General features: G+C 37.5%; 1 protein-coding gene across 5 annotated transcripts in view; it reads left to right on the forward strand.

The window, feature by feature from the left end:
- RAD23B (RAD23 homolog B, nucleotide excision repair protein) overlaps positions 1–24,407 on the forward strand; it is a 44,813-nt gene extending 20,406 nt beyond the window's left edge. For 2 of the 5 annotated variants that reach the window (XM_032860788.1, XM_032860792.1), the window contains exons 4-10: positions 963–1,231; positions 7,004–7,059; positions 11,981–12,108; positions 14,493–14,625; positions 16,592–16,719; positions 17,426–17,629; positions 23,049–24,407. In XM_032860788.1, the coding sequence (XP_032716679.1) occupies positions 963–1,231; positions 7,004–7,059; positions 11,981–12,108; positions 14,493–14,625; positions 16,592–16,719; positions 17,426–17,629; positions 23,049–23,162 (1,032 nt within the window). In that variant the 3' untranslated portion in view covers positions 23,163–24,407. The remainder of the gene's footprint in view (positions 1–962; positions 1,232–7,003; positions 7,060–11,980; positions 12,109–14,492; positions 14,626–16,591; positions 16,720–17,425; positions 17,630–23,048) is intronic. The other 3 variants (XM_032860789.1, XM_032860790.1, XM_032860791.1) reach the window with 3 other exon arrangements.
- The last annotated feature ends 454 nt before the right edge of the window (positions 24,408–24,861 follow it).

Below are 24,861 nucleotides of genomic sequence, written 5' to 3' on the forward strand. Positions count from 1 at the left end.
ATCCATGCATTTATAGCTACTTAAGCCAAGCCTTTCATTTTACGTAGGTTTCTACTGGTATTTGCAGTTACTTTATTTTCAAGTTAATAAGAGAAGCCCCCTATTAGAAGGGAAAAAAAAGTAGGCATTATGGAAGCAATGAGAAATGACTTTATTATAAAGAGACAGGAAAAAGATGTTTAGATCAGAAGTGAGCAGAAAAACTTCAAAAAGCAGATGGGTTTGAATTTAGAATGAGGCTTAAGTAGCTCTGTGGCAACAGAGACCTTGAGGGCATGGAATGTGACTATATGATACTGATAATTTTAAGGGAATTTTAAGGGAAATAATAAATGAGCATAGTAATGCATTTAAATTTCACTTCATCTAGATTGGAGTTTTATGACATTAATAATTTGCAGGGTATTGGCAGTTTAAAAAGTTACAGGGCTAAACACAGGACTCTTAGAATTAAAGAAAGAAGAGAATGAACACTGCTAGTATTTTTTTTTAAGTCCCCTGCCCTACCTTGCACAGCCACCCTTTCTCCAGTGTGCTTTATATTAGCCAGATCAAACAAAAAAGTTACTTTGGTGATGTTTTAAATGACAATAGATATTTGAAAGTTATAACCAAGGAACTTAAAGTGTAATGTTTGGGGGTGGTGGGACAATAATTACATGGTGTTTGTTTGTTTGTCAGTATACATTGTGTATATTTCTGAGTAGTGGCTGCTTCTGGTTCTTCTTCATATTAAGTTGATAACAAAGACTGAAACTATTAGCTAAAGCTAATTATTTGAGAGAGTAACATAAGTAGTGATTCAGATGGCTAATATTGATCACTTGTTATGTTGCCTTACGAAGTTTTCAAGTTGCAAGTTTTTATTGATGTTATGTTTGCAGCCTCCTGTAACAATACTGTCTACTTAGAAATTGGGTATTTTATCATAATCCATTGTTTTATTCTTTTAATGTGCTTAGCCCAAAGCAGTGACAACACCAGCACCAGCTACAACCCAACAGTCAAATCCTGCCACCACTACCACAGTTAGCTCCTCCACAGCTCCAGCTGTGGCTCAGGCCCCAGCCCCTGCTCCCGCTCTGGCTCCTACTCCTTCCCCTGCATCCATCACTCCAGCACCAACGACAGCGTCTTCTGAACCTGCACCTGCTAGTGCGACGCAACCAGAGAAGCCTGCAGAAAAGCCAGCAGAGACACCAGTAGCTACAAGTCCAACAGCAACTGACAGGTAAGACCTGCAGTCTAGGAAATCGTATTTCAACACAAGTTCATGACAGGAACTTCATGCGTGTATTTGTCTTGATGATTGGATCAAACTTTGTTTCTGCTACATTAAACTTTTTCTAAACACTGAACTGTGACTAAAACAGCATGCTGTTGTGCCTGTTTAAAATAAATTTCCATAATCCAGATTGTATACTCTGCATTTTTTTTTTCTCTAGGGGTAAGGGAAAGAGGGTCAAATTCATTATTCATTTTGTGTAGAAAAATTAAGAAAGACAAATGACTTGTAAAAATTATAAAAATATAACTTGCTATTTTATTATAGTTTGACATTTTATAAATAACTTGACTTTGTTCCCTAATCATTGTTTATATTTGCTCTATATTCTTTTCTGATCATCGTCATTTATGTTATAAATATCCTTCCATGCCACTAAATATTTCCAGTTGCTGCATAGCGTTGTGTTTGGATCTGACGTTTGTTGGCACTTAACCTTAGAAAAGTAACATCTTTGGGTACTTTCCTTATCTGTAAAATGTGGATGACAATAGGACCTATATCCTAGAGTTGTTATAAGTATTAAATGAAATAATGGGTGTAAAAGCTGTGAAATAGCACATATTCACAGCAGAGTTAAATACCAGCTATTGCGCAGTTAACCTACCACCTTTTGTTGAACATATGGATTGTTTGAATTGTCTACTGCTTAATCCATATTTCTTGTGAACTTTTGTAGAAATTTAAGTCTTACCAGTGTAGATCTTTAAAACAAAAGAAAAGGTGCAGGATATTTGAGGAACAAGAAATAATTTCTTGTGCGAAAGTTGGCAGGATTATTGAATAGTTGATGACAAAAGTTTTTTTCCTCCCAAGGATAAATAAAATAAGCAAAACATGTGCTTTGGTTCTCTTGGGTGGACTTGTATAGGGAATTTCTCCTTTACCTGAGAACATGGGTTATATTCAGTCCAGTGTGCAACGGCACTGGAGCCGTTTGTATTTTGTCCCTTTAGTACAACTTTGGACCTCAGTGGCAGTAGTTAAAGTTCTTGGAATCAGAACCAGATGGAACAGAGATCTATACAGGATGTGGAAACACTTACTGTTAGGAAAGCATATTTGTGATAAATATAGCAATGGTTAGAAAAAAATTAATTATGATCCTTTATTTTAGTGTTTTGCTTTTATGTCTGGTTACTGTGTCTGACCCAGTCCACGGTGTTTAAAGGGGTTTAAGTCATCTGATTAATTGCTCACTTAGGGCTTCTTTCTGGGGAATTCATTCCCTACCAGGAGAGCATAGGCTAAAGTAATAAAATATTTCCCCTATGCCTGCTTGCTGAACTTTGCTTTAGGCATTCTGAGACACTGTTGCCTAACTTGATGCTTCTCCTATGTATATTTAGAAATGCATTCAAATTCTTACCTGGTGGGAGACAACCCAGACTCAAGTTAAGCTGTTCTGTCAAAAGTTGTTCATCAGTTCTGTGTATGGGAGAGAACTAAACAAATTTAACAACATTGATTTCCCAGATCATTTTAAACATTGTAACTGTAAACATGTCTTCATTCAGTGTAGTATATCTTATTTTCTTATATGTTTTCAGCTCTTTGAAAAGCTCAGTGTAGAATTTCAGAATCGATTGATATATTTTAATGTGCTAAGAGCATTTATCCAAATTTCTTTATTGTTATCTTTTTAAAATTTCTTCCTGGGGCTATAATTTGATTTACCCATTCTCAAGAGTTAGTATTACTATGTTTTCAGACGTACAGAAGTTGTATAAGTCAGTAGATGACCAGTGATACAAAGAGCAGATGCTAGAGTTACTTGATTGGGCCTTATATACCAGCTATTTGTTTGTTTGTTTGTTTGTTTGACAGCAAGGGAACCACAAGCGGGGGAGAGGGTGAAACAGACTTCCTGCTGAGCAAGGAGCCCAATATGAGGCTCCATCCCAGGATCCTGGGATCATGACCTGAGCCAAAGGCAGCTGCTTAACGGCTGAGCCACACAGGTGCCCCCCCCAACTGTTTATTCTTATTTCTCCAAATGATCACCTTAGAGAAGGATAACACAGGAAAGGAAGGATGAGAGAAGCTCAGAAAACTACTTAAATGTGCCTTAGTCCTTTCATCTGTATTGTAAAACATGGAGTGTCCTATAAAGCACAAAACTTAAAATTATCAGGAGAAATGTTGGTATGAATTTGAGGGACACCACTGCATGACATTTCATTATAGGTGTTTGTGTCTTTAGGCCAATTTTGTTCTTGAGAAACCACCAATTAAAATGCATATTCTACTTGTTTATCTCTACCTTAGAGAAGTTGCGCACGTGCACAAACAACTACATTGTTCACATTCATATAGCACAGACTACATTATTCATAGTCGAAGGCAAATAGGAACCAACTTAAATACATTAGTAAGGGAATGCCTCGACCTGTGATTTATTCATATTAGAGAGCAGTGCTAGTCAGGGTGATAGTAGGCAGCATCAGCATCACTGGGAGTTTGTTTGAAATTAAACCCTCGGGGCGCCTGGGTGGCTCAGTGGGTTGGGCCGCTGCCTTCGGCTCAGGTCATGATCTCAGGGTCCTGGGATCGAGCCCACATGGGGCTCTCTGCTCAGCAGGAAGCCTGCTTCCCTTCCTCTCTCTCTGCCTGCCTCTCTGCCTACTTGTGATCTCTCTCTGTCAAATAAATTTAAAAAAAATCTTCAAAAAAAAAAAAAAAAGAAATTAAACCCTCACCTAAATCATAATTATCTGGGGGTGGATCCCAGAAATCTGTATTCTTGGGCTTCCTGAAGTGCTACTGGCCAGTGAAAGTATGTAGTATATGTCATATTGAGTGAATGTGATTTTAAGGCTTTGTTATCAAGTGAGAAAAACATTACAAAACAATGGGCAATAATCATAAACCAAACAAAAGCTACAAAACAACATCATATATTTTCTGTTCTGTGGCTGTGTATAGCAATGTGCAGAAGAACAGTAGCAACAAGACGGCACACTAACTCATAAGTGGTTTCCTCTGCAGGTGGGCAAGGAGAAGTGGTGAGGTAGAATCAAGGTTGAATAATGGTGGTTCAGCCATACCTCACTCTTATCTGAGATATATAAAAGGAAATTTTAAAGCATTGTGCAGAACAGCACAGATTGTTCTGTAAGTGAACTGGAATGAAGGAGATTAGTCCTGTCAGGTAGTAAAATGTATTATACGTGGTGGTAATGATTTCAGTAATTTATAATGGCTCTTACTAAAAAGAGTGCTTAAGTAAATAGGTGGTAGTCTAGAAACAGACCAGAATACATACCAGGGACTTAACATAAGATAAAGATGTAATTTAAAACCACCGTGGGGAAGATGCTCTTGGGATTAATGTCTAGCCAAATGGAAGGGGGAAGATGGGTCATATACCTTATACTCCTAAAAATAAATTCTAGCTAGATAAAGAATCAACATAAAAGGAAACTAAACTAGAGAACATAATAAAAATAAAAATAATCTTAATCAAAGAAGTCACAGAAGGAACAATTGGTAAATTTAACTACAGAAGGAATTTAAAAGTTGAGAACCAAACTGAAAATTCCCTTTGAAGAGCTTGATTTGGTCAATTAAGTGGAGTACTGTGTGTCTGGGGAAAATGTGAGGTCATTGTGGTTTTGCTGACATGAGATAATTAAGTTAAATAAAACACACCCAAAGGCAAGACACAAGTCATTATTATATAGAAACTGGTAGTAGTGATAGTTCCCTGGGTAGGAGACTTGGGCAGGAGAATTATTTGTTCTACATATAATTCTTTTCAAAGCTTTGCCTTCTGTATAAGTTAGCTTTTTTTTTTTTTTTTAATTTTATTTATTTATTTGACAGACAGAGATCACAAGTAGGCAGAGAGGCAGGCAGAGAGAGGAGGAAGCAGACTCCCTGCGGAGCAGAGAGCCTGATGCGGGGCTCGATCCCAGGACCCTGAGATCATGACCTGAGCTGAAGGCAGCGGCTTAACCCACTGAGCCACCCAGGCGCCCCTATAAGTTAGCTTTACTATCTAGTTAAATGAAGATCATTTAAAAATTACACCAGAAAATTAGTTTAATCATATCAGATGTTATGATGCCAGGCATTTTGCTAAATACTTTACCAGTAGTAACCCTACATATAACACTTTGGGATACACAGATATTATTATGGACTTCATTGTATTGATGAATAAACTGAGGATTAAAAAATAATTTATGAATTCAGACTTAACATATTTCCCTTGCTCTTGCTCTGCTATGGGTAGGGGGAGTGGGGCAGAAGAAGAGGGAGAGAGAGAATCTTAAGCAGCTCCATGCTCAGTGCAGAGCCTGACATGGGGCTCGATCTCATGGCCCTGAAATCATAACCTGAGTCGAAATCAAGAGTTGGACGCTTAACTGATTGAGCCACCCAGGTGCCTATACTGTGTTTTATTTTTTTTTAAATTGGGAGAGGTATAAGTGTATGTTTTGTTGTATGTATGTTTTAATCTAAACTGCCAACTGCTACTTTTACTAGTTTGTAAACTTCAACAACTTATTTTTCTTTGGCCTACTCTTCATGGTCTTTCATAATCTTGTTTTTGTCTACTTTGTTTTCTAGACTCATCTTCTGCAATTGCCCAGCAGAAACTTAGTCCTTTTAAACTGGTTTTCTTTCGGTTACAACTTGGATTTTATCACACCTCTCCATTTTTTGCTTTTGCTATGTTCCTTGACTTGAATACCTTCTTACCAGCTCCTGCGTGAAAAACTTACCTATAAGACCTAACTGAAATTCTATTATGTAAAGATTTCCCAAGCCTTTCCAGCATAATGTGGTTTCTACGTTACCTCTTTATTCTGTACAGGTTTCCCCCACTGTTTGAAAGTAGAGTATTCCTATGAAACCTTTTGTAAGCCAAAGTGGCATAAGCAAAGAAATAATTGCAAAGAAGCAATTACCATAAGTTTATGTGGGAAAAGTTTTGAACATTTCCAGACTTATAAAATAACCTCTCAGGCTTTTCTGATACTTTAGAACACACACACACACACACACCTTGGTAATGGAGGCACAGAATAAATTTAGATGAAGCGCAGATGTTCACAGACACAGTTATGGCGGCTTGATGCTGAGATGCCGAGTATAGTTCTGGAGAAGGAGCTTCGGGGCCGCGCCGGCTTCTCAGGGTGTGTTCCTCTGTAAAGGCTTGCTGCAAAACAAACAAAACACTATTTTCACTTTTCTTGTACAAGCAGAAATCCTCTCTAGAGAAAATTCTCTTCAGGTTTCTTCTAGTTAGTGAAAATGGGTACTAATGTAGGTCTTTGGTAAAAGCAAAATGTGGTGGAATATGAACTTTGGAAAACTGGGGATACTTGTGTTGTTTGGTATTTCTTCTATTTTGACTTGACTTACAGGTTATTTAACTTATGTAAATTCTTTTAGGGAAGTAGTTATCCAATTTCTTTTTTGTATTCCTTAAATGGTAAACATTCTGTTCAGTTGTTATTTTATATCTTTGGACATTTAAAATGAGGCATTTGTAGAACAGTATGAATATTAAGATTGAAAATTCTTCCCAAACCATAAATGTTATGGATAAAGCTTTGGAGTTTAATGTAGAAGATGGTTTAAACACTGTAGCCAGACTTATACATTTGATTAAAATCAAACAGTCTCTTTACAATTTGGACCATTACTAAACTTCAGTGTAAGTTCTATATACGTTCTGATGTACAATTTTCTGAAAACCTTTTGCAGTACATCAGGAGATTCTTCTCGGTCAAACCTTTTTGAAGATGCAACCAGTGCACTGGGTAAGTATCTACATTATAAATAACCTTACAAGAGGTAGGGAGGAGGTCTAATTTCATTTTTCTAGGTCATGAAAATGTTCATTTTCATGGTTGCTTATTATCAAGCTATTAAATGATTTAGATAATTATTTGATTAATATATTACTAAAAACTTTGTAAGTTTGTGTGTTAATATATTGAACTCTTTAAATTGTACTATTTAAAGTATTATTAGAGTTAAGCATATTCTTTTGGTTAAAGCAGGTAATTTTCTATTTTCCAAATGTGAATTTTAAATGAAGTCTTAACAGAGTTTGAACTGTTGACAGGTTTATTTAAGAATATTTATAAAATGTTACTAAATCTGCCTTGCACATTTTTATTCCAGTTTGGAGCCCTGTCGGGTCCCATCTCTATCTTGTTGCTTTTATGGTACTGCAGTGAATGTACCTTTCTGTCTCAGCTTTAACTATTGAATAATGCTTTTTCATCTCCCCTTCACACTTAGTCTGTCAAAATCAGTTTTGTTTTTTTTCCCCATTTTCCCATTGTGACACCTCTAGTACATTTCCTATTTTGCCTGCTAATTGTTGGTCTATTGACTGGCAACTCCATCCCTCTCCTTTGTTCTGTTCTCTATTACTGGAAATGGTTGGGAGGTAGAAGACTAGGAACAGCAGCTAGAGTGGTATGGGCTTCTAGCTTAGTTGCTGCAGCAGCAGGGTTCCAACAGCAGTAGTACTTCGTACGATCTGGGGGGTTGACCTCTGACCTGACTGACTTGAACTCCATGATCCTTTCATTGCCATGGAAATGGCATCTTGGTTGTCCATAGCATGTAGGGTCAAAATGGTTGTAAGTAATCAACCTAAGGTCACCTGGATGTACCATACCCACATTTACTCTTTTACATTTACTGTGTTCTGGGACTAGTCTACTGTCAAATGAGTATGAGTTAGTGTCCAGTCAGCAAAACAGAAATCCCTTTCAGACTGGGAAAGGCTTAATCCTAGGAAGTTATTAGTGAGATACTGGAAGGACTAGAAGAGGTGACCCAGAATCAGTCAGGTGCCGTCTGCCTACAGAGCTGGAAGCACCTGGCACTTGCCCCTGGTGCTGCTGAACTGTCTGGCTGACACCACTGCCACCTCCGTTGGAAAGCATGGTGCTGCCGAATTCTAGCTGCCGCTGTTACTCCTGGCCTTCTGAGGGCAATGTCGTACCTTTATGTCTTCTGGCACCCTGCACAACTTAGGTCATAGGACCCCTTTACTCTTTAATCCTCCCAGTTTTTACATTGATACCCTGCTGCTTTAAACTTGCCTTCTGTGGCTATGACCCTGCTCTTTTCTTGATCCATGCCTCTTGACTATTCCTTTGCAGGCTTTCTAGTTAACTCTTCATTTTATCTGACCCTTAAGTGTATGGATCTTCTGTGGTTCTGCTGCAGATCATAGTTCAAAGTTCAAACTATGGGAATGGCAGATATCACCCATATACTGTAAAGATCCCCCAAATTATAATTCCAGTACACATCTCCCTCTGAGTCCCCAGACTCATTCTTTAAGCCACCATGTGGGAAGCCTACAACCTCCATAAACTCTTCAGGTTCCAAATGGAATCCTATTTTATCCTCCCATCTGATTCTTCTTTGTTCCTCATTGCTTACATCATCATCTCTACTATATGTTGGCATCGTCCTTGACCTTCCTGCCTCTCATGGGCAATTTAGCTCAGGGTCCTGACAACCCTCCTTCCTGAGGTTCCTGGAATATTTGTTTTCACTGCCACTTGACTACTTTAGTTCACAGCCTTACCTTACAGATAACTCCTGCATTATTCATAACTGGTCAGTGCCGTGTCATAGTGGACTTCATAAAAGACAGATCTCATGAGGTCGCTCTTAGTTCCTTTCACAGCTCTGTGTGACCTGGAAGCTCACTCTTAGTGACACAACAAGGTTCTTCATCACTACTCCACTGTAACCTAATCATTAGCTCTCTCTTGTGTTGTCCATTGTCTCTAGTTTTTCTGTGAGTCATTTGCCCTTGTACTATTACTATCTGAAAAGTATCACACTGCTTATAGGCATCTCTTTCTGAGTTCTATAACTTGATTAATTAGGAGGCATAATTTTAGGAGGTGTAGCTTGATGACTAGGTTTGGGAGCTCTGGACTCTTAACAGCCTGTGTTAGTATCTGTACCATGACTTAACAGCCATTGTTAAACCATTATCATAGTAAACCTTTCTCATGGAGTTATTGTGAGGATTAAATGAGAAACACCATGTCATAATAGTGTAGTTCAGATACTCCACAGTTCTTAATTGTGTTTATATTGATGCTAATTTCTGTACCTGGGAACTTGATTACTGAAGGGATATTGACACTTAAGTGGCTTTGTGCTAGAGTCATTTGAATGGATAATTAAGAACAAATACATTAACAAGTCCTTTATGGAAGGGGAAGGAAAAGTCATTACTCTAAGCAAGATCATGAATGCCACATTTGCTCAAGGATATTTAGTTTTTTTAAACTATACTTTTATAGCTATTAAATGCCTTTATTGAAAATTCTGCAAAAAAAAAAAAAATTCAACTGATGAGTGTCACCTGTGCCAGGGAAATGGCAGTGTAAAACGACAGGGTCCCTTGCACAGCTGAACTTTTTGTTCAGATGGGGGAAAGAAGTGGTGAAACAAAGTAAATTGCAAATCACGATTAATGATTTTAAGGAAAGTAATGGCTCCCATTAAGAAAATAGAATGTACTTAAACTTGGGATAGTTAGGCAGTACATCTCTGGGATGTATTCTCAGTTTAAATTGAGAACTGGTGCTGCGAAGGAACTGACCCCTCAGAGAAGAGGGGGTGTGTGTTTGTGTGTGTGTGTGTCTGTATGTGTGTAAAGGTTCTAGGACTGTTTCTAAAAGGTATGGCTTGTGAAGTAAGCTGGAAAACAACAGCGTGGTTTGGAGTGTGGTGTGCGGAGACTGTTGAGTTTTGGGAACCCAAAATGAGATGAGGTTTTCTTTTTATTTTATTTTATTTTTTAAATTTATTTATTTGACACAGAGAGAGAGACCACAAGTAGAGAGGCAGGCAGAGAGAGGAAGGGAAGCAGGCTCCCTGCTGAGCAGAGAGCCCGACGCAGGGCCCGATCCCAGAACCCTGGGACCATGACCTGAGCCGAAGGCAGAGGCTTTAACCCACTGAGCCACCCAGGTGCCCCGAGGTTTTCTTTTTAAAAAGCTTGCTTTTCCAGCCAGCAGAAGAATTAATTGTAAGCTCGGGGGCAGGAGAGGAAGCAGGGTGTTACCCAGATGAGAGATTGTTGTGGCCTGGTCTTGAGTGAAGGCAGTGAAGAAAGTGGGAAGTAGGCAGTTTTGCGCTATAATTCAGATATAGGACCTAGCAGATAATACTGGTAGATAAGTGATGGAAGGGAAGAGAGAGGGAACTTGTAGTCACCAGGGTTCCTGGTTCTTGTGCTTGGGTGGATAGAGGTGCTAGTTATTGAAATGGAGAAAGCAGATAATGGTGGGACACATCTGAGGGGGAAATCTTACAGATTCAAAGTCACAGATCAATATTGGCTAAGGAGTGGGTGGAATGTGAAAAGTGGACACAGCCTGTGCAGTTAGCTATGGCTGGAAAGGGAAGGCAGCAGATAGATGGACCAGTTTCTGAAAGAGGAGTTGGGATCTGACCAAGGGGGTTGGCTTCTGCTTTTAGGATGACATTCTAGGATATCGTCAACTGATGATCGGGATGATTAAATGGAGAGTGAAAGATGGGAGGTAGACAAGAGAGAGAATAACCAAAGGGCCCAGTTCTTTAAGGAGACAAGAAAGGGAATGATACCCAGAAGAGAAGTGAAAGACAGGATGGCTTAAGTGAAGTAAGTTTGGTGTAGAGAGTTGGCTTTCTTTTCAAACTATTGTCTGTGGTCTGACATTTCCATGAAGAGCAAGTTTGGGTTGGCGATAGCCTGTGGGATGTGACTTCCTGGGATAGCAGTGCTTGGGGCATTACACAAAGCTCTGTATATGAAAGCCTAACTTTCCTGCTTCTAACCTCCTTTTTTCTTCAGCTTTGATAATAAAAGATGTCGAAGGAAAACTGAAGTTGTTACAGTAGAATTGATTGCTTGAAATATCCCTCCTTTGTGTTTTCAAAAAATTAGTTCATCAGTCTCTTCCAGGTTGCCTTCTCTGACCTAATTCTGTCGTATATTTGTATCTGATGTTTTTATTGTACTTACTAAGCGTACTGTATTAGTTTTCTGTTGCTACTGTGATAAGTTTCCACAGACTTCTTGGTAGGAGACAACAGATGAGCACTTGTCTTAAGGTGCACAGTAGGTTAGAAGTCTAACATAGTCCTCACTGGACTAAAATCAAGGGGCTAAATCACTGGGCTACCATCAAGGCGGCAGTCCTTTCTGTACATTCCAGGGGGGAGAATCTATTCTGTCCTTTCAGTGCTTCTGGAAGCTGCCTGTATTCCTTGGCTTATAGCCCCTTCTATCATCAGGCAGCAGCATAGCATCTGCAACCTTGCTTCTTTGCTCTTGTCTTTGTATCTGTTTTTCTGAGCCTCCCCTCTGTTTTCCTTCGGCTTTTAAGGACCCTTGTGATTACATCGGGCCTACACAGATAGTCTGGGATAATTTCTCTTTCTTGAAGTCAGCTGATTAACAACCATAATTCCACTTTGCCTTGTAACCTAACATAATTATAGGTTCTGGGAATGGGCAGGGGGGCATTATTCTACCCATACACATATATGTTGTAGTTTGTACTGTTACTCATTTTTGTACCCCTAGTCCTGTAGTGCCTGAAATATTGTATATGCATATACATTCAAGAAATACACAGGAAATGCATATTTATTAAATGTTTTCTTTCTTCCCTTCCTTCCACACCACACACCTTTTCTCAGTGACAGGTCAGTCTTATGAGAATATGGTAACTGAGATCATGTCAATGGGATATGAACGAGAGCAAGTGATTGCAGCCCTGAGAGCCAGTTTCAACAACCCTGACAGAGCAGTGGAGTATCTTTTAATGGTGAGAAATATTTCACTTTATTTATTGTAGTTTAACACCAAAATCTCAAAAGACTTGTAAGGAACCTTAATAATTCACAGGAGAATGAGAATATATGCTAGTAATTTATGTAATGTTTTTATTTTTCTTAATATGTTGACATTTTGTGTTGGTAAAATGTAACCTCTTCTAAAAGATTTTGAAGTGATTTTTATTTAGGAAACACCGTGGCTAAATGAGTTGTAAAATTTGCTCTCCACTTAGAGTAGTAACTTCTACCCCCATTCATGTTATCCTCAAAGGATGACAGTTTGTTTGGAGTGTGGGATAAATTTTTTAAATCTAATCTACCATTTTAGTGGCTTTTTTGATGGCCAGCATACTCCTGGGTATACTTTTTTTTTTTTTTTAAGATTTTATTTTTATTTTATTCGACAGAGAGAAAGAACACAAGCAGGGGAGCATCAGGGAGAGTGAGAAGCCCAAAGCGGGACTTGATCCCAGGACCTGGGGATCATGACCTGAGCCGAAGGCAGACGCTTAACCAATTGAGCCACCCAGGCACCCCTCCTAGGTGCTCCTCCTCTATGGAAGAGGGCAAAAGTAACAAGTTGGAAGCCCGAAGCCAATTTTATTTGTCTTATACTATGTACATTTTTATAATTAGTTGCCAACTTTTAAAAATGAAGAGATTTCACTTACAAATTCAGATAGCTAAAAAGAAGAAAAAAAACTGACATCCTAAATAAAAACTTGAAAGGGGTACCCAAGTGGCTTAGTTAGTTAAGCATCTGACTCTTGAGCTCAGCTCAGGTCTCAGTCTCAGTCGTGAATTCAGGCTCTGAGTTAGGCTCCGAGCCGGAAATGAAGCCTAGGTAAAAAAAAATAAAAGACTTGGAAGATAGATAGGTAGATTGATTAATTAATTCAGAGAGCTGGTTTGTCTGGACAACTTGGATTCTGGATTTTTGCAAGGGCTTAGGAAAAGTTTTAGATCATAGACGCTTTAATTCATTATCTTCCCATCCATTCCCTGTTACCTGATATAATAGTGTGCATTTAATTCAGTGTATGATGTTACTTACCTGGTTCCATTCACATTTGAATTGTTAGCTTATTTATTGTCAGTAATAGTCAAGGGAGTCTCAAAAACATTTGTTTCTAATGCCTGGAGTGACATCTCATGCCAGCAGCCATTACCCTTCATGTGGTTCATTATGCATAATTCTTCATATGTTTATGGTTTCAACTTCTGATTTATTGGGAAATGGAAGCATTAACCATTATCCTCTCTTACCCAAATGTAATACTTCCTTCTTAATTCTTCTCCTTCACAATCTATGTGGATTTCATAAAGACTTTTTTGATATGTCGTATATGAAAAGTCTTGTAAATCATGCATCAAAATAGTGCTCCAGAAGTCTCAGTGCAGTTTAAATTATAATAAGTTCAGAAGACAAATGCTATAAACTTAGGAAATGTTGAAATATTTAAGGTTCTTACATCTACTTTTGTAAATTTTGAATAATTTAATTTTTTTGTATGTGATACTTTCTGGAGAATGCGTTCTCAGAACCGTGGTTCAATAGAGGAGATCCTCCTTGGTTGGCCACTGTTGCCACCTGCTCTGTCTCCATTAGATTTTTACCCGCCCCAGGATTCATTTCAGAATTGCACATGTGTCAAAACCTGTTTGGATAATTTTCAGGCTAGTTTTACAAATGCAAACCTTGCTGTCACACAGCTGGTGAAAGTTTCTATGAAATTCAAAAATTAGAGTAATGCATAGCATAAAAACCAAATGTCCAGTTTTGATAAGGTTTGTATTGATATTTTAAAAATTATATTATTATATACAAATTTAGGATCTTTGATGTTAGATGTAGTATGTTGCTGTATGTAAACATCATTTTATGACTTGTGTTTTAAATTACAAATCTCTATAGCTTAGATCTGCACTGTCTAGTAAAATAGCTATTAAGTAGTGTTAAGTACAAGTAGTTATTTGAATTGAATAAAATTAAAAGTATATTAAAAATTAGTTTCTTTAGTAACATTAGCCACATTTCAAGTTCTCAGTAGCTTCATGTGATTAATGAATATTTTATTAGCATAGATACAGAACATTTTTGTCATCATGGAAAATTCTGCTGGACATTGTGCTGCCTTACATTGTTGCACTATGGGTTCTTCTATATCATGCTCAGGTCATTTCTAATCTAATTCGAATATACACAGCTTTTAGATAAGTCTTAATCTTTTACTTTTAATAGAAGCAGATATCTGTTTGATGCTTTTGGAAATTAGACAAGCTCATTAAATAGATCAATAAATCTTTTTCTTTGTATAGTATTGAACTATCTTTGAATGACAAGATATTTTAAAGCTGGGAAATTGTATTGTAGGGGATCCCTGGAGATAGAGAGAGTCAGGCTGTGGTGGACACCCCTCCTGCGGTCAGCACTGGGGCTCCTCCATCTTCGGTGGCGGCCGCTGCGGCGACTACGACGGCATCAACAACCACAGCGGGCCCTGGAGGTTAGCGTGGGCTGGTGGGGGTGTGGGGGCACAGTCCTGAGTTTCTAGTGTGAGGTGAGGCTTGTTCCTGGAGCATCTGGAGGACTCTTCACACAAGTTCTCTATCCATTAATGTTAGAGAAGGGCCCAAAACAAATTCTCCCAGGTGGCAATTGCATTAACTTCTCGCTGAGACCTCAGTGCCATAGTTTTGGCAAAGGGCACATTCTGTTTAGCCTGTTCCAAGGAAGAGATTCTTCCCAGTTTGAATTTCGTGTTAACATTCTGAAGCCATTCAGAATGTTTGCTCACCTTGTCTCTTCTCTCCCCCTATGAATGTCATAAACTATGTGTAATTTCAAAGCCGGGACAATCTTAGTCGCTGTTATACCACCAAAGAAATAAAGCACTGAGAACTTTGAAGACATGTATCTAGAGCTGAAAGCCAATCTTGAATTCACCTCTGTTTACTGGTCAGCATCCACCCTTCCATTGACGAAGGTGTGACTACAGAGGAGGCCCTAGAGCCTGTGGTGGGCTCGAGTTACTTTGTTCTCCTTCAGGCTCCGTTCTGTACACAGTAGTGATAAAGTAATTTAAACTTCATTTTGAAGAGGCCCTTCTTGATGCTTTTCCTAGCTCTGTGTAATGACAGCTCTGGTTGACAAAAAGCCATGAGTATTTTGTGTACAGTCTCCCAGAGAACAGGCTTTCATTTTTGTGTGTACAGTCTCCCAGAGGATAGGCTTTCATTTATGCAGAGTTGGCATAAGAATGGAAAGAAGAGGCCACAGCTTGGCTCAGGTAGGGACTGCTGTCCCATTTAGCAGTACTTAGTGGGTTAATTTAGTTCCTGAGTCTCATTTTCTTCATCTATAAAACCGGTGTCACAGAAGGAAGGTTACTTCTCATACTCATTTGGCCATTTTAATTTGAATGATTTTCTTGAATAATTAAGGAAATAACATCCAAAAAATGCCCATAATGCATTAGTAACCTCAAAAACATAATTACATGTAATTCTTGGTTTCCTGTAGTATGATCAGAGCACAACCACTACCCCCCAAAAGTTGCAAGTTCTGTCTTATCTGGCATCCTTAATATTTATGATTGTCATGGAATTTTGGACTAAAGAGTTCTAAATGTAGTAGTACTAGATTGACCTGTAGCTTATTTTTTTCTTTAAAGATTATTTATTTGACAGCAAGCACACACAAGCAGAGGGAGGGACAGAGGCAGAGGGAGAAGCAGGCTCCTCTCAGCAGGAAGCCTGATGTGGGACTCGATCCCAGGACCCTGGAATCATGACCTGAGCCAAAGGCAGATGCTTAATGACTGAGCCACCCCAGTGCCCCTACTTGTAGCTTATTTATCTCAAGCTTTTATAAATTACAAATGTTTGAAGCTTAATTGTAATAACCAAAATTGTCTTCCTAATTATAATTTAAGTGTGTATTAATAAAACTTCTGATCTGCATATCTGAATTCTTAACTTTTAAGTATTATCTTTCACTTCTTTGATTTAGAATTTCCCAGGAATTCGAGCTCAGATTGTTTTGTTTTGTTTTCTTAAAGGTTTGGGTTGTATTAGAAAGTAAGTGGAATTTTTGGTTTTGTTAATCCTAGATAGATATTTTTCTTAGGAACAGTATTAGTCCTTTTTATTTTGACAGAGCGCATGCGGATCATAATTTCTCGTTATTTGCTGATACTAACTACCTGGGACGGTTGGAGGAGAACTTCATTCTTTGGGTGTTCTGTACTCTACCTGTACCCATAGCCGTAATTTCTGTAGTATAAGACTTGCACGTTGGTATAGTTGAAAGATTTCTGTCATTCTTTACTCCCATTTTTATATACATCTGAGAACTCATCAAATTTTTTACTTGTCAGTGTTTGCTGTCTAAAATTATGATTGAACCACGTATATGTATATATATTGTATACATAATTCCTGCTTTTGTTTATAATGTTATGTGATTTTTAGGACATCCCCTTGAATTTTTACGGAATCAGCCTCAGTTTCAACAGATGAGACAAATTATTCAACAGAATCCTTCCCTGCTTCCAGCATTGCTACAACAGATAGGTCGAGAAAATCCTCAATTACTTCAGGTAACTATTTAATCAAAGTTAATTTCAAAAGTGGGTTTATAGAATATATCCTATTTTTTTTAAAGTCCATGTGACTCTCCTTCCCCTCCATAAGCTCTATAAACTTTTCTCTTGAGTTGCAAGAGAAATTGTTGCAGTAGTATGTGCTATAGATTAGATGTACTAAAAAAAGAGTCGGAGGGTGGAGGTAGGTTAATTTAAGTTGGTCAAATAATAATTTGGGGAAACACTTGATTAAAAAATCCGAGAAACTCTTTGTGAAAGAAATCATTTATAAAATCTTTTTTCCCCAAACTTACTATTAGTGGAGCACTGCCTCTTGGAGACATACCCATGGGCTTATTTAAACCTCAAGTTATGAACCTCAGCATTGTACTGCGTACTAGTGTGGAAGATACAGAAGTTCTGTTTCTTTTTATATTCCCCAAGTAGTTTTTTTTAACATTGATTTGGGGAGATGGGACCCATTTATGAAAGAGAATTTGAATTCTCTTAATTCTTCACTATTTACCTCACTGAAAAGTGCCAAGTTTCTTTAATAGTATATAAGAAATCACATCCTTCCAAAGATTAAATAATTCAGAATCATTCTAAAAATAAAGCAGTTACAAAATTCTAGCTTTCTCTGCTGTTTGAATTTAGAATTCTTAGTTTCCTGAAGATACTTTATATCATTGTATTGTTTTTTTGTTGTCTTTTTTTGTTGTTGTTGTTGTTTCTGTCCTTCAAATTACCACAGCAAATTAGCCAGCACCAGGAGCATTTTATTCAGATGTTAAATGAACCAGTTCAAGAAGCTGGTGGTCAAGGAGGAGGGGGTGGAGGTGGCAGTGGAGGAGTTGCAGAAGCCGGAAGTGGTCATATGAACTACATTCAAGTAACGCCTCAGGAGAAAGAAGCTATAGAAAGGGTGAGTTGAAGTAAAACTGAAAATGTAGTTCCTTAGTCACACTAGCCCCATTTCAGATGCTCAGTAGTCACATGGGACTGGAGGCTGCTGTACGGGGTAGCGCAGATAGAGAATATTTCTGCCACTGGAGATAGTTCTGTTGGACACAGCCAAATACAGCATCGTCCTAAGGATTGCAGTAAAGACTGTATTTTCATCCCCGCTCTCCCATCTTGGCCTTTGTGCTAGCCAAGGAACTGCTAAGTGAATGGCAGCTTTATAAAATAGATATAAACAGATTTTAAAAATTAAAAATTTCTTTTTATGTCTGAAAATTTATGAGGAAAATGATCTAGGGAAACCACCTGGGCGGCTCAGTCAGTTAAGCATCTGCTGTCAACTCAGGTCATGATTGAGTCCTGCGTCAGGCTCCTTGCTCAGTGGGGAGGGGAGTCTGTTTCTTCCTCTCCCTCTGCTGCTCCCCCTGTTGTGCTCTCTTTTTCTCTCTCTCAGATAAATAAATAAAATCTTTAAAAGAAAGAAAATGATAATAAAGTGAATGCCTAACTCAAGATTATGCACTTTTTAAAATTTCACTTTAGTACTGTCACTAAAATGTAAAATAGATATGTATATGAATTATATATAAAAAATATGTACATTAAACATCAGAAGCTGATACCGTGATTCTGTTTACATCCTTACTAGGTCAGCCAGTTCATGTGAGGCACTGCAGTGACTTAGTTTGTATGATATTATGACAGGTCATTCATTTTTCTCTAGGCTCCATTGTTAATATTTGTAAATTAGAAATCACTGTACTTAACCTGTCTTATCTTACCAAGTATTTTGAGGTGGAAATCTGATAAAGTTCATTTTAACTTAGTACTTAGAAAATCATCTGAAAGATAATTTGTCCATATTTATGATAAACATTTTTTCAAGTGTTCAACATTTATAATTACATATTTCTTAAAAGTTCTTTTATGTATCATGCTAATATTTCTCCCCCTTAAATAAGGCAAGCGGGTGAATGACACTTGCCTCAGTTTTCTATAGCGCCTTTTTTTTTTTTTAAATGGTTAGGGGTATCTGTTCTTGATTTCTGTTTTAGAGAAGAAATTTTTTCTTTTGTTATTTGTACTTTTGATGTCATACTAAGAGAAGTTGCCTAATCCACGACCAAAAGATTTACTCCTAATTTTCCTCTGAGGAGTTTCATAGCTTTTGTTACATTTAGGTCTGTGATCTATTTTGAGTTACTTTTTATTTATAGTGTGAGGTGTAGGAGTCTAGCTTTGTAATATTTTGCTTGTGGATATCCAGCACCATTTGAAAATTCTGCTCTTTATCCATTAAATTGTCTTGGCATCCTTTTGAAAATCAACTGGCCATGATTATGAAGGTTTACTGGGCTTTCAGTTCTATTCCATTGATCTGTATGTTTATCTTATGCCACTACCTCATGGTCTTGATTACTGTGGCTTTTTGTAGTGTATTTTGAAGTCTCCAGTTTTCTTTTCTTAAGATTGTTTTGGCTGTTCGGGATCCCTTGCATTTCTTTATCAATTTTAGGATCCACTTGTCTGATTTCTGTAAGAAAAGAGAAACAAAAAACTGGGGTTTTAATACTGTGTGTTTTTTTTTTCTGCAGATCAGTTTGGAGACTATTGCCATGTTAGCAGTATTAAGTCTCAACAAGCCATGAACATGAGATGCTTTTCCATTTATTAGATTTTTTTATACTTTCAGAAATTCTATAGTCTTTGGTTTATGCTTTTGTTAAATTTGTTCCTCAGTGTATTTTTATTTTTGATGCTGTTATCAGTGGAAATATTTTCTTAATTTCATTTTTGGATTGTTCATTGCTAGCTATATACAAATACAACTTAATTTTGTGTGTTCCTCTTACATCTTGAGATCTTCCTGAACTCATTTATTAATTCTAATAATTCATGTGTGTTTCTTAGGATTTCCTAATTGTAGAATATTATTTGCAAGTAGTTTTAATTCTTTTCCAGTATGGATGCTTTATCTTCTCTTCCCCCTTTCCCCTTTCTTTCCTTTCTTCCCTTATCTTTCTCCCTTTGTATCTTTTTTTTTTAAGATTTATTTATTTATTTCTTTATTTGAGTGAGAGAGAGAGAGAGAGAGCGCGCGCGAGCATGAGAGGAGAGAGGTCAGCAGGAGAAGCAGACTTCCTGCAGAGCAGGATGCCCAATGTGGGACTTGATCCTGGGACTCCAGGATCATGATCTGAGCCAGAGGCAGTCGCTTAACCGAGTCACCCAGGCACCCTCTTTTTTTTAAGATTTTATTTATTTATTTGTCAGAGAGAGAATGTGCACAAGCAGAGGGAGAAGCAGGCTCCAAGAGCCCAGTGCGAGACTCGATCCCAGAACTCTCTGGGATCATGACCTGAGCCACCCAGGTGTCCCTCTTTTTCTCTCTCTTTCTCTCTCTCACCTAATCCTCTCTGTGGCCTTCTGTGTATGTGTATTGTTGAATAGAAGTGATGAGAGCCAACATCTTTGTCTTGTCCCTGATCTTAGGAGAAGACAGTCTTTCACCATTAAGTATGATGTTAGCTGTTGGTTTTACTAGATTTAGATTCTCAGGTTGAGAGAGTTTCTTTCTGTTCTAGTTTATTGAGTGGTTTTATCACAAAAGGGTCTTGGATTTTTGGCAAATGGTTTTTGTGTGCTGAGATGATAATGTGGTTTTGTTCCCTTTTTTATATGCTTTATTAATAACATTGATTTTTGTATATTGGAATAGCCTTGCATTCCTAGGATAAATCCCACTTGATTGTGGTGAATAGTCCTTTTTATATGTTGCTGGATTTTGTCTGCCAGTGTTTTGTTGAAGATTTCTGCATCTGTATTCATAAGGAGTAGTGGTCTGTGGATTTGTGTGTGTGTGATTTAGTCTGGTTGGGTATCGGTCATATTGGCCTCATTAGAGAATGAGTATGGAAGTACTCCCTCCTTTCCTGTTTGTTAGAAGAGTTTATGAAGAAAAGTTTTAATTCATTCAACAGTTGGTAGAATTCACCAGTGAAATTATCTGGGCCTGGCTTCTCTTTTTGGAAAATTTTGTGGTTACTAATTCAGTCTCTTCATTTGTTATAGGGTTATTCAGATTTTCTGTTTCCTGAGTCAATTTTGGTGATTTTGTCTTTCTAGGAATTTGTGTATTTCATCAGCGTTATCTAATTTGATGGCATACAGTTGTTCACAGTATTTCCCTAAAATTAGATTTTTTTATACTTTCAGAAATTCTATAGTATAGTATTCTATAGTATTATTTCTCTAAAAAGTAGTGTTCCCACATTTCTGATGTTAGTAGTTTGAATGCGATTTTTTTTTCCCCTGTTTAACTAAAACGTTTGTCAGTGTTGTTACTCTGAAGAAAAAAAGAACCAACTTCTGGTTTTATTGATTATATTTTTCTAGTCTGTAGTTTCTTATTTTCTCTTTAACCCTTACTCTTTTTCTCCTTCTGTTTGCTTTGGATTTCGTTTTCTCTTTTTTCTAATTTCTTAAGCTAGAACCTTAGGTTATGTTAAGATCTTTCTTACTACAGATAAAGCTGTAACCGTCCCTCGAGGCACTGCTAACAGCAGCACCCTATAAGTTTTAGTGCATTTGATGGTGTTTTCATGCATCTCTCAAGTGTTTTCTAATTTCCTTTGTGATTCCTTCTTTCATCATTGGTTAAGGATTATGTTAACTTCCACATATTTTAAATTTTCCAAATTTCCCTCTGTTGCTGATATCAGAGTTCATTGTGTTGTGGTCAGAGAATGTACTTTGCACAATTACAATCCTCTTAAATATATTGAGGCTAGTTCTATAGCTTAACATTGTCTTTATGGAGAATGATACATACTTGAAAAGGACATGTGATCTTCTGTTGTTAAGTGTTCTGTAAATGTCTGTTAGGTCAGGTTGGTTCATAATGTGGTTAAGATTGGCTTCCTTGTCAGTCTTCTGCCTGGTTGTTGTGTCCAGCATTGAACGTGGGGATAGCAAAGTCTCCAACTATTGTTGAATCACCCTTTCTTTCTTCAGTTCTGTCAGTTTTTGTTTCATGTGTTTCAGGTTCTCTTGTTAGGTGTCTTTATAACAAGGTCTTCCTGATGGTTTGTCATCATAAAATGTCTTTTGTTTTTAGTAACAGTTTTTAATCTTAATGTGTATTTTGTCTGATACTAATGTATCTACTCCAGCTTTCTTTTTGTAACTGTTTGCATAGAATGTATCTTTTTTCCATCCTTTTACTTTCAGTGTATTTGTGTCTGAATTTTAAGTGTGTATCTTGTAGAGGCATACAGTTGGATAGTGCCCTACGTTTTCAGCTAGCCAAGCTTTAATCTGGACAAGACTTAGGTAACAAAATCATTTTTGTCCTATTTCATGGATGAATAGTTAATCATGCTGAATTGAGACTTCTGCTAATGTTTTTTAAGGTCATTTCTTGGTAATAGTCAATGCAAGGTGATTTAGACAGTTGAACAGAGGGTTTATAAAAAATACTTGGTTAACAAATATACAGTACCTAGTGAACTAGGTAATTGACCTGAGTGCTTAAAAACACTTTTAAAAGCAGATTTTTGAGTCACAGGGATATTTAGTTAGTTAGTTTTAAAGATTTCATTTATTTATTTGACAGAGAGAGATCACAAGTAGGCGGGGGGAGGGGCAGGGAAGCAGGCTCCCCGCTGAGCAGAGAGCCTGATGGAGGGCTCCATCCCAGGACCTGGGATCATGACCTGATCAGAAGGCAGAGGCTCAACCCACTGAGCCACCAAGGCGCCCTAATCACAGGGATTTTTAACAGACTAGGAAAACAAAATTGAGTGGCTGATATCGCCATTTAAAATTCTGTAAAAGTTAAGCAGGTATAAATAGAACACCATATGTCTGATCTCAATATATTGTGTAATATTAATAATTGATCACCTATTTTTCTATTATGAAGTTTCTCATAAGCCAAGGAGATGGAGAGTGATACTTGATCTGACTGACCTTCATTACAAATAATTGGATGAAGTAGTTAAATTCTTCTCCTGTCGCTCTCATCTGTATCTCCCCCCACTTCCATACTAAAAGCTGTTTGATTTACACATTTCTGTAGGCTGTATGGTCACTTATTTTTAAACCATCACAGTCAGCAACTAATTTTTAGTATTAATGCCAGTGAGTATTAGCAGAGTTGCTGTTCATCTAAAAGCTTCAACTAGGAACAGTCGGTGGTTGATACAGGAAAGGGTTTAGGCTCCATCTTGCTGCTCGGGTTGGACAGTGAATCCATACTTAGGTAGGCACGTGTTCACATAATGTCTTCAAGAGTTTTTTTTTGTGCCTTTCATGTTTTCTAGAGCTGATCTGCCCCTTTGCTATGCTGCAACCCATGTGTGTTTTCTCTTTTCTTCCAGTTAAAGGCACTAGGATTTCCTGAAGGACTTGTGATACAAGCATATTTTGCTTGTGAGAAGAATGAGAACTTGGCTGCCAATTTTCTTCTACAGCAAAACTTTGATGAAGATTGAAAGGGACTTTTTTTTTAATCTCACACTTCACACCAGTGCATTACACTAACTTTGTTCACTGGATTGTCTGGGATGACTTGGGCTCATATCCACAATACTTGGTATAAGGTAGTAGATTGTTGGGGGTGGGGAGGGAGGGATCTAGGATATAGGGCAGGGATAAATACAGTGCATGTCTGCTTCAATTAGCAGATGCCGCAAATCCACACAGTGTGTAAAATATTATACAACCAAAAATCAGCTTTTGCAGGTCTTTATTTCTTCTATAAAACAGTAGGTAACTTTTCCTAGGTTTCACTCTTTTTAGTGTACTAGATCCAGAAATTTAGTGTAATGCCCTGCTTTATATTTCTTTGACTTAACATTGGTTTCAGAAAGAATCTTTGCTACCTAGAATTTACAGTCGATTTCATGGCAACACTGGATAATGGCTTTGTGAAATTGAAAAAATTTTGCAGCAACCATAAACAGAAATGCCAAATTATTGATGGTTATTGTTGCTGCTTCAAAATGGATTGAATTAATGTGTAAGGAAGCCCTTTCTTTCATGTTAAATACTTAGGGTGGGGGAGGGAGAAGGGGAACCTTTTCTTAAAATGAAAATAATTACTGCTATTTTAAAATTTCTTGATGATCGAATGTGAGACCCTTCTAACATGATTTGAGAAGCTGTACAAGTATAGGCAGTTATTTTCCTGTTTACATTTTTTTTTTTTTTTTTTCAGTTTGTTTTGGGAAAAAATTGGTAGGTGTCTAATTACTGTTTACTTCATTGTTATATTGCAGTAAAAGTTTTAAAACCACCATTGCATGTTTGCTTTTGATGTATCCCTTTGTGAAATTAGCACTTTGGGGCCAATGGAGAAATGCAGCATTCACTACCCCTCTCTTCCCCGTCCCTCTGCAGAATGTGTTTGTCAGTAAGTCGTGAGTTCAAATCGCTGCCTTTTTAAACCCACAAAATGCTGATTCAGTTCAAAATTAATGCAAATGTTTCAAAACTGGGTTTCTGATATTTGTAAGTGTTTTCCTTATTAGATAAGAATGTATGACCATTAAAGTCATTAGGACTATATTACTTTCAAAAAGAGAAGGTGGACAAAAGTATAATCCAGCATCTTTTATTGAATTGGAAAGACTGGCGGAATCTTCTGGAAGGGTTGGGAGATGCAGCTGGAAAAGTACTTTGGAAAATATACAATCAAGAATATCTCATGGCATATTAAAAGAAAAATCTTAATAGCAGTGTTGGCTTTTATTTGGATTTTTTTTTTCAACTTTTTTTATTAAACTCCTTCATTGTCATTATTATTTGATCATAAAGAGGGGGAATATGTCTACTTGTTCAGTTTTTCAGGTCTTTTTTCCTAAATATAAACAAGACTGTTTAAGGAAGAATTTTTCCCCCCTACCATCTGATACTGAGTAAAGAAAATGAATTTGCACAGATTTCTCCCTGCGTAATCTCTTGCAATAATTCTTAGCAAAGTTTGGGGGTGACTTTTAAGCTTTTACGTCATGCACTCGTACCTGTCACTCATGAAAATAAGTGAAACCATGATTTCTCCCCACAGTGTTATCATGTAGTTTAATCTTCATGTGTGTACCCCTTAAACACAGCACACCTTTGAATTTTGTATTACCTGTATGTTTTATAACGGATCATGCAAAATGTCTCAGGAGAATAAAATGAGGATTT

This window comes from Lontra canadensis, unplaced genomic scaffold, assembly GCF_010015895.1.
Source record: "Lontra canadensis isolate GAN:19392208 unplaced genomic scaffold, GSC_riverotter_1.0 scaffold19, whole genome shotgun sequence".
In the NCBI taxonomy this organism is placed as follows: Eukaryota; Metazoa; Chordata; class Mammalia; order Carnivora; family Mustelidae; genus Lontra; species Lontra canadensis.